A 10,210-nucleotide genomic window follows, 5' to 3' on the forward strand; every position below is an offset into this window, starting at 1 on the left:
TGGCCTCCCAGTGTTTTGCTGGTACTCTGGGACAATAAATCATGGTGGGAAGAGCCCTGGCCTGGAAGCAAAGGCTAGAGCTCTGGACTCTGCTTTGATTTGCCATATATCCTTGGGCCTTCTCCTTCTAGTATCAGTTTCTCCAGCTGAAAAGTGGGAAAGGAATTGGCTTAATTAGCTAATGAATTTATTTGGGATCAAGAGTCCCTTAGATGCCCTAGTCAGTTTGGCTCCGTGGATAGAACATCCGCCTGTGGACTGAAGGGTCCCAGGTTCGATTCCAGTCAAGGGCACATGCCCAGGTGTGCAGGAGGCAGCCGATCAGTGATTCTCTCTCATCATTGATGTTTCTATCTCTCTCTCCCTCTCCCTTCCCCTCTGAAATCAAGAAAAAAATATATATATTTTTACAAAGAGTCCCTTAGAGAATGTGAGCAAAACAATGCCTCTTCTATCAAACAAAGAGGTTTTCTGGCTCCTTGGTCAGGAGCCTCAGCAGGTGGTCCCCTCATCCTGATGGGCAAGTTGTGATTCTCTAAAGCTTGGGAATTGGTGCGGACTCTTCGGAGCCAAAGGACAGACTGGGCTACAGAGCAGGCTAAGGAATCTGGGAGCGCCTTCCTCCCCACTTCCTTGTCACAGCTTCCATGCAGGTTCTTTCTCCTCTGTGGCTCTTGCTCCAACTGGGATTGAAGGGCAGAGCTTTCTTGGGTATCATCATGTTTTGTGGGCTCTGCCATAGATGTAGAGGAGGGGATGACTGGAACAATGCTGGATGAACTGGGAGCCCAGCAATAGTTCCCTTGTCTCCCGTCTGTTCTGTTGCCTAAATTCCACCATTATAGCATCAGTACTTCGGGCTCAGCATCACCCTGGTCATAATACAGTTGGATTTTTTGTTGTTAACCCTCAACCAAGGATATTTTTTCCATTGATTTTTTTTTTAGAGAGAGTGGAAGGGGGAGAGAGAGAGAGAGAAACACCAATGTGAAAGAGATATCAATTGGTTGCCTCCTGAATGTACCTCGATAGGGGCCAGAGATGGAACCTGCAGCCAGGTACATGTCCTTCACTGGGAATCAAACCCATGACCCTTCAGTGCAAGGGCAATGCTCTAACTACTGAGCAGCACTGGCCAGGGCATAATACAGCTAGATTTAACTCCTTTACCAGTTATTAATATCTTGCAAGAAATTGGCTTATCAGATCAATTTCCCACAGGTTTGCTTTCTGTGCTTGGGCATAGAGGAAGGAATGACAGGTTGGGTCGGAGTCATAGCAAGGGTCAAGTGTTCTGAGAATTACCATGGAGAAGTGCTGGAAACAGACCAGGGGACACCTAACTTGTTGTGGAGAGGATTCAGGGGGGCTTCCCAGAGGAAGTGGTGGTTGAGACTTAAACAAGGGGAAATTAGAAGTAGAGGTTGATAGGCCTGATAGGTTCTGCTAAAGATTCTGTTTGTACCCAGATGGGAGCTGATGAAGGGGCAAGGTGGTGATGGAATGAAATTTTGCATTTTTGGAAAGACCACTTTGGATTTGACAGGGTGGAAAAAGAATTGAGGGGAGTAAAAGGCAAATGGGAACTAGGTTTGGAGGCTGTTACCACTCTGGGGAGCGATGATGAGGACCTACAGGACAATGTGGCAGCGGGGCTGGACAGATGTAGAGAAATGTGTCCTTGCCTATTCTCAGCACAGAAGCCAGAGTGACCTGCATTGACTCAGACTCTACAATGTCTCTGTCTCACACAGGAAGTTCCACTTTCTCAACAGCGTGCTCCCTGCACCTGGGGCAGGGATGTCCCATGAGCATCCCATCCCCTTGGGGGCACTAAATTTCAGCAGAACTTCCCAGTCACAAAACACTGTACATTTCCAGTGCCCATGGTACTGCCCCTCCCTCAAGAACCACTGTGCAGGGCCTTTGAACGTGCTGTTCCCTCTCCAAGGTGCGCTCTTCCTCCTGGTATCTGTGCACCTTGATTCTTGAGTCCACATTTCTATCTCTGCCCAGTGTCATTTTCCCTGTGAGGATTTCTCTGACCACCCTATTTTCAACTGCATTCTGCCCCCATGTGATTCCTACCCCTTCTCTGCTTTTTCTCTGTAGCATTTGTCACCCTCTGATATTCTCTGTGCTTATCTGCCCCCCTCCCACCACCAAAATAGAATTTAAGTTCCATGTGAGCAGGAAGTTGTCAGTTTGTTCACTTGCACATCAATCGCCAGCACCCAGAACAGTACCTGGCTCACAGTAGGCGGTTGGTGAAATGTTTGTGCAATGCATTAAGTGGCATCTGGCAGAGTGGGAGGTCAGGGGCCAGGATGCGGCTGTTTTCTGGCCTGGGCCAGCACAGGGATGGTGGTGCCATTCGATGGGTAGGGGAGCATGGCTGGGCGAGGGGAGGGGGGGCGGTATTGTGGTTAGTTGGGGACAGGTTGTGCCTGGACATTCCACATGGGAAGGATTTGGCAGGGGCCAAGGACAGCTTCGGAGGCAGCCAGACAGGCGAGCCGGGCAACGCTGGGGCTGCGTGTCCTGCCACAGGCGTGGGCCAAAAATACGGATACACGCAGGCGCCCGCCTGCAGGCAAAGGCCCAGCTCCGCACGCAAACCTGGGCCCTTTGCACCGCCCCACCTCCACATCCAATAGCACATCTGCCAGGCTCCGCCACTCCTCTCCCTCCACCCTGTAAGAGCCCGCCCCGGTTCCCCTTTCCCCCCTCGCGTGACTGTGCCGGGACCCCACCAGGGCAGCGACGATGAGCAGCTGGATGGCTGCGCGGGACTCCCAGGCTTTCTCACGCAACCGCCGGGCACCTCACCCCGGGCCAAGTGGAGCGGGAGGGGACGGGAGGGGGGGGGGGATGGGCCACGTGACCTCTGCCCCCTGGAGGGAGGTTCCAGACACACGCACGCTAGCCTGGGGAGGTGTCTGTGCCCGGCGCCCCGTCCTCAGTCTCTTGGCCCATTCCCCTGCCCGGCCCCAGGGCCTCTGTCTACCCCTTCCTCACCCACCGGGAGCTAGCCAAGCAGCCCCCCTCGCCGCCTGATTTTTCTGCCCGGCCAAAGCGCTAGCAACCTGGGAGCTGGGGGGAACTTCGAGGGCGGGTGGGACCCGGCGGGAGGGTCCCGGCGGGAGGTGGCCCCTAGAGGCGGTACTGAGTAACGTGTGAGCGCTCGGAGAGAACGCACGTTCTCCGTTCCCGCTCCCGGGGCAGGGAGCGCGGACCTTTTTGCTAGGTGCCGGGGCTCTGGGGACGCTGCGTGGGGGAAAGGGCAGCCCATCGGCGCCGCTGGCCTTCCGGCCCCGGTGACCTGGGAGCAGGGTCGCCGCGCTTCTCACGCGAGCCCGGACTCAGTAAACCGGGAAAAGGAGGGCACCACCCGGCAGCCCCGCCCCTACTGGTTGGCCTCGGTCCGCTAGTAGTGAGGGGAGGCACTTACAGGTCCAGTGGGTACAAAAATGAGGGTGAGGCGTCCCCATGCCCGGGAAAGAGGGTCCCCATACCCTCTTTTCGGGCTGTGCTGGGACTTCTCCCCAAACCCTCGCCTCGCCTGGGCTCTGCGCTGTCCAAGGGGTACCTTGGAACTGGAGACCCCAGGTGTCCCCAGCCCTCACCCTTTTACGTGCCGGCACTTGGAAGAGGCGTCCCCATAGTGGGTTCTTACCGGTCCCTGTGCCTCCGCTCCCCCACTTCCCATCCACCCTAGAGCGACTATTCCCCCTCAGGCCGCCCCTCCCTGAGTTGCATCCCTGAGCCAAGGGGCGTGGCCACGCGCAAGCTGCCTATAAAGTTGGTTGTGCCTTCACCCTCACCCTGAAGGTGACAGACAGTTGCTTGGAGCCTTCCTTGATCTTCTTTGGGGTCCTGGCTTCTGAGGCAACTCTTCCCAGCTCAGTTCAGCACCTCCTCACAGCCACAGGTGAGTGCTGGGACTTCTGGCCTGCCCCTCCCTCCCAATAGAAGGAACATTTTAATGCCTCCAGGTCTTCCCAGGTAGTCACTGATCTAGCGCCTCAAAAAAGAAGGCTAGGAGTGGCCTTAGTGTCTAAGCAGTCCAGCTCCCTAAAGGGGCAACTGAGGCCAAGGGAAGGGCAGGACTTGCTGAATGTCCCACAGCTAGTATCAGAACTCTAGATCCAGATGGACCCCTTTCAGGCTCCAGGACCCAGACTCCAGCTTTATCCCCCAGTGGCTCTCTAAATGCCTGGGCCTTCCCCATCAGAGTCACCTGGTTATGTGGAATAAGAACACAGTTTACCTAAACTGGGTGCATATATAGCCTCTCCTCAGGTTGTGTGATGAGGAGGGCTTCTCCCTGGGTGGTCAGGGTGAATGGAGGGGGCAGGTTGTGTTCTTACCAGCTGTACCTGCCTTATCTAAAAGCTACCCCTGGCTGGCTCTACCCTCCTGAGGCATGGCTTGTCAGAGCCAAGATGTACTGACTTGGACAAGAGATCTGAGCAAGAGTCCCGGGCACTGCCCAGAGGCCTTCCCTATCCCGTTGACTGTCTTCTCTGGCGTCTGTTGGGGAGCAGTGTGAGAGACTGTCAGCTTCAGGGAGCTTGACCACCAGTCCTTGGTAACTCACCCGTCACATATCTCTTGGGCTCCTACCATCTTACTAAGTATGGCTAGAGGTCCTTGGGGCACCCAATGTGTGCAAGGGGACACCATGGCATACCAAGGCCTAGCAGTGTTCCCAGTTCACTTAGGGAGCCAAGACTTTTGTATGTGTGCTTTGGGATCCAGCTCCTCCAGGAAGCCTCCCTACACAGACACCTATAGTACTTGAGGTAGGAACCATACAGCCAACCTCCCCATCTTGAATGGCTCTCCAGTGAGAATTGAGCCCAACAAAGACTCTGGCCTAGATTTCTGTGACTGGGACCTTAATCTAACTGGTCTCCACCTGCTTTTAAATAGAGACCTGGGGCTGAGAGCCATGTGGCTTAGGCAGTGGTCTTCTTATCCCCTGTTCCCTTCCCACTCTATTCCAGGGTCTGGCAGGATACCCTAGACCCTGGAGTTGAGCAGGAGAGAACTGAGCGTTCTGGGAACACTCTTCAAAGGGCGGTAGCTATGACAGGAGCTGAAAATCTCCCAGGGAACTTTGCTAAGAGGTCTGAATCCTAGCTCAGTCACTGGTTGCTGGGTAACTTTAGCCAAATCAGTGCACCCTCTGAAGATCAATTTCCCCAAAGGAGTGGATGATGCCTAGTTCTCCCAATAGCAGTGTTTCCCTAAGTGTGGTGAGCATTACTCAAGGGCATTTAGGTGATGCATATCAATTATGTGTTTATTTTAACATATATTAGGGGAAAAATCAAACCTGTACTTTTACACAGATATGATTGTTTGGGATGATGGTAAGTGGGTAGATTTAAAGTTGATTTTAAAAAAATGTGAAGAAAATAATAGTGCAGGTGTATATGGAAATCACGAAGTGACGTTGGAAAGCGCTATTTTAAACTGGTGCACAAATAAGAGAGGGTGTTCTGGAATTAAATAATTTGGGTTGGACATGTGGATCCAAAACTTCCTGGCTATGTAACCTTGAGCAAGTTACTTACCTTCTCTGAGCCTTACCTCAGCCTACCTCATAGGCTGTGGCCAGGACTGAATGAAGAATATGGAAATTCTTGGCACACAGTGGCAGCTCAATAGCTTCTCCCACCTCCTCCTCCCCTTCATGCTCAGTGAGCAGTTCTAGATAAAGTTTTCTCTTAATCAGCATGCTGATACTTTAAGACATGGGTTCCTCCTATGCCCCTATATGATGTCTTGATCTTTCCCTCCTGCCTACCTTTCAGTGGCCACCTTGCCATCTCTACGCTGATCATGCTTTCTGTATTTGGACTCTCCATCCCCATCTCGGCCACAGAACTTCTCCTGGCCTCCACCACCTTCTGCCTAGTATTCTGGATGTTCAGAGCCTGGAGGCCTGGGGTCCCCAAAGGCTTGAAGAGTCCTCCAGGGCCCTGGGGCTGGCCCCTGCTTGGACACATGCTGACCTTGGGGAAGAACCCACACCTGGCACTGTCACGACTGAGCCAGCGTTATGGGGACGTGCTAGAGATCCGCATTGGCTGCACACCTGTGCTGGTGCTCAGTGGCCTGGACACCATCCGGCAGGCTCTGGTGCGGCAGGGCGACGATTTCAAGGGCCGGCCTGACCTCTACAGCTTCACCTTCATCTCTGGTGGACAGAGCATGACCTTTAACCCAGACTCTGGACCGGTGTGGGCTGCCCGCCGGCGTCTGGCCCAAAATGCCCTGAAGAGTTTCTCTATTGCTTCAGACCCGACTTCCTCATCTTCTTGCTACTTGGAGGAGCATGTGAGCAAAGAGGCTGAGGTCCTCATCAGCAAGTTCCTGGAGCTAATGGCAAGGGTTGGACACTTTGACCCCTACAGGTATGTAGTGGTGTCAGTGGCCAACGTCATATGTGCCATGTGCTTTGGTCAGCGCTATGACCATGATGATCAAGAGCTACTTAGTATAGTCAACCTGAGTAATGAGTTCGGGGAGGTGGCTGCTTCCGGAAACCCAGCTGACTTCCTCCCTATCCTCCGTTACCTGCCCAACTCTGCCCTGAGTATCTTCAAGGACGTGAATAAGAAGTTCTACGTCTTCATGCAAAAGATGGTTAAGGAACACTATAAAACGTTTGAGAAGGTACAGACTGGGGAGAGGCAGGTGGGTGGTGAGGAGCAGGTAGGGTCAGGGGTCAGGTGGTCAGTGATAACTGGAGCAGCATGGGGTTTGGCAGACTCTCAGGGGCCTTCACCCTGGGATTTTGAAGTTAGTAATGGACAGGACTCCATCCATGGAGGGGAATAGAATGTTTTCTTGACTAGTCCTTTTATCCTTCTAACAGACAGCAATATTTACTGAATAGCCAGTCCATGCTGTACCCTAGGCCAGTTATAGGGACTAGGAAGAATTAAAAAGTTAGTCTCCTGGCCTCATGGGAGAGAAAAGGGTTAAGAGGCCTGGCTGGTGTAGTTCAGTGGTTGACAGTTGACCTATGAACCAGGAAGTCATTGTTCGATTCCCGGTGAAGGCACATGACCAAGTTGTGGGTTTGATCCCCTGTGGGGGGGTGTACAGGAGGCAGCCAATCAATGGTTCTCTCTCATCATTGATGTTTCTATCTCTCCCTTTCCCTTCCTCTCTGAAATCAATAGATACATACAAGGGTAAAGAGCATGTCCAGATGATAATGGTATCAGACTCTGTCTGTCAGGTTTCTCTTGAGTTGGGGCAGGAGAGAGCCTTGGTCAGGCAGAGAGAAGCTGGGATGGCAGCATTGGGTGTGTGAGTGGGGGTGTCATCTCTTGAACAAAGATACTAGGGATGGTAAGAGACCAGATCTGGATGGAGAGGTAGGTCTGGGTTTGGGATCTTGCTCACCCGTGGGCCTTCTGTACTCAGGGCCACATCCGAGACATCACAGACAGCCTGATCAAACATTGTCAGGACAAGAAGCTGGATGAGAACGCCAATATCCAGCTGTCAGATGAGAAGATCGTTAGTGTCGTCTTGGACCTCTTTGGAGCTGGTATGAGCTACCCCATTTGCCTTTCCTGTACTCAACTGCCCCACCCCATCAACCACCAGGCTTCTCCCTCTGTTTTTTTCTGGCCAGGGTTTGACACAGTCACAACTGCCATCTCTTGGAGCCTCATGTACCTGGTGACAAGCCCCGGTGTGCAGAAAAAGATCCAGGAGGAGCTCGGTAGGTGGTGACCTCCTTCAAAGTGCTCAATGCAGGGGACCCAGCCGTGGTATGGGAGGCACCTTCATCTGTCTGTCCGCTGTGCCCCGCAGACACAGTGGTTGGCAGGGCACGGCAGCCACGGCTCTCTGACAGGCCCCAGCTGCCCTATCTGGAAGCCTTCATCCTGGAGACCTTCCGACACTCCTCCTTCGTCCCCTTCACCATCCCCCACAGGTGAGGCCCCATGGAACTACTTCTACCTGATACTGGGCCTTACTTCAGTCCATGCACTTGATCAGGGCTGGTGGGAGGGACATGGTATGGGGGGTAGAGGGATCTCATTGTGGCCCTGAGCTTAACTGAGCTTCTTCCCTCCCCAGTACTACCAGAGACACAAATTTGAGTGGCTTTTACATCCCCAAGGGGCGTTGTGTCTTTGTGAACCAGTGGCAGATCAACCATGACCAGTAAGTTGAAACTCCACCCTCTTCTGAGTTTCAGACCCTGCTGTCCCTGGCCATTTGCCTATCCCCTACTCTTGTGGGCTGGGGTGCAACCTCCTGCCTCTGAGCTGCTTCTTCAGTTACTCGCTCTGATTACAGGAAACTGTGGGAGGACCCATCTGAGTTCCGACCAGAACGTTTTCTCACCCCCAATGGCACTATCAACAAGGCACTGAGTGAGCAGGTGATTCTCTTTGGCCTCGGCAAGCGGAAGTGCATTGGTGAAAACATTGCCCGCTTCGAGGTCTTTCTCTTCCTGGCCATCATGCTGCAGCAGGTAGAATTCAGCATGCCACCAGGCGTGAAGGTGGACATGACCCCCATCTATGGGCTGACCATGAAGCATGCCCACTGCGAGCACTTCCAGGTGCAGGTTCGCTCTTAGGTGGCTGAGAGCCCTGCAGAGCCTTGTACCTGTAAAAGCTACTCAGGCTTGTGTCTCTGGTGGTACTGGGAATGGAGGTAAAGTCAAGCACAGGGCCACAATGAGACCCCCTACCTTCCATATCGTGTCCCTCCCACGAGTCCTGATCAGGTATACCAACTGAAGTAAGGCCCATAACTGTCTCCTTGGCCTGGCTGCCCAGACAGGCCAGAGGGATGGCCCAGGGAGGTCTAAGCTTTGGCTTAAAAACCACAAATATTGGACTGGCTGATATTCTGCTGTGTAGCTGCAGGCAATCCTGAAGGATCATGCCTGTACCCCACCCTGGACTTTCCCCCTCTGCATACTAAATGCAGACAGTGGACACTGTAGGAGCTAATGGAACCTTCTGACACAGTGCTTGAGCTAGGAAGTCTGGTAAGGTTAGGAGGTTCTCAACCCTCTGGAGCTCTTTGGAAGTCCCTGGGCCCAGCATCTAGCTGACTTTATGTGGGGGCTGACTGGCTTGAGAAACATTTAGAATAAGCCACACCAGGGCCTGTCCAATCACTTTGACAATTGGAAATCATCAAAAGTGAAAGGAAGAGGCAGCCCAGGATACTGGCACAGAGATGGGCTCCCCACTTGAACAAGGCTGAAGAATCTGACCACATGAGTCTGGGACCACATGTGCCTGGGAGGATTCCCTTCCTTTCTGCAGACAGGAACAGTGCTGCCTCCGGCCTTAGGCAGCCTCTGTTCCTATCCAGGAGGAGCTAGGGACTTGGGTCTTAGAAGAGCAAAGAGCAGAGAGAGTCCTATATCGAGGAACCAGGATCACATCTGGAACTAGGGGGTGGTAATTCAATCACCTTCTATTGGTCTCCTTTCTCTATACCCTGTATTAATATGTCTTTTTAAAATGTTTGTATACAAGGAACTTTTCATTTTAGCCTGCATTGTACTTGCTTGTTTGCATTTATTATACAGTATGTAAAAGCTTAAAAACAACTAACTTAATGTGATAGAAAAATTCATATCCACATATCTAGAAATGTGTAGGAAACATCTTCCTGAGCTAAATAAAGATATTATGCAGAAGTGGAGATTTTTGAATCTTGAATTAAACCATTGCTCATCTACATTCCCACCCTGCTCTCAATCTTGTGTCTAGTTTTACTGTAGGAGAAGAAAAGTAGGTGGATAGGAGGTAAAGCCACTCTTCCCAGGCAGCTCACAATCTGGTTGGGGACAGAACACACATTAATTAACAGCATTCTCTGGACCAGGCACTGGGGGAGTATAAAGTGAGTAAAACATGGCCCCTGCCTTCGAGCGCCTCCCAAGTTGCTGACTCATAAACACATTATCCTACTCATTGTGATCAGGCAGATACATATAGGAGGGTGAGGTCCAGAGCCTTGGGGTGAGGGATGGTGGGAAAGATTACTGGGTCTTGGGGACAACTGTGAATAGTCTTCCTTGAAGGTAGTTTCCCTTGGGTAGGTTCTGGTCAGTGTAGAGAGAGAGAGAGGTTCAAAAGTTGTGGTCTATTCCTCACTAGTCATATCTGGCTCAGGTCCTGCAGCCATATTAGAACCCAAGGCTAAT

At 52.3% G+C, this 10,210-nt stretch overlaps 1 protein-coding gene across 2 annotated transcripts; it reads left to right on the top strand.

The window, feature by feature from the left end:
- The first annotated feature begins 3,135 nt into the window (after nt 1-3,135).
- Nucleotides 3,136-9,766, top strand: LOC132212050 (cytochrome P450 1A1). 2 transcript variants are annotated; one of them, XM_059657106.1, is made up of 7 exons: nt 3,136-3,918; nt 5,816-6,687; nt 7,447-7,573; nt 7,661-7,750; nt 7,843-7,966; nt 8,113-8,199; nt 8,335-9,766. In XM_059657106.1, exons 2-7 carry the CDS (start codon nt 5,851-5,853, stop codon nt 8,618-8,620), a joined length of 1,551 nt encoding a protein of 516 aa, XP_059513089.1. In that variant the 5' UTR covers nt 3,136-3,918; nt 5,816-5,850; the 3' UTR covers nt 8,621-9,766. The 2 variants fall into 2 exon arrangements, with proteins under 2 accessions (XP_059513089.1, XP_059513080.1); XM_059657097.1 differs by having other exon boundaries at nt 3,136-3,931; nt 5,823-6,687; nt 8,335-9,765.
- Nucleotides 9,767-10,210: the final 444 nt, after the last annotated feature.

This window comes from Myotis daubentonii, chromosome 1, assembly GCF_963259705.1.
Source record: "Myotis daubentonii chromosome 1, mMyoDau2.1, whole genome shotgun sequence".
Classification (NCBI taxonomy): Eukaryota; Metazoa; Chordata; class Mammalia; order Chiroptera; family Vespertilionidae; genus Myotis; species Myotis daubentonii.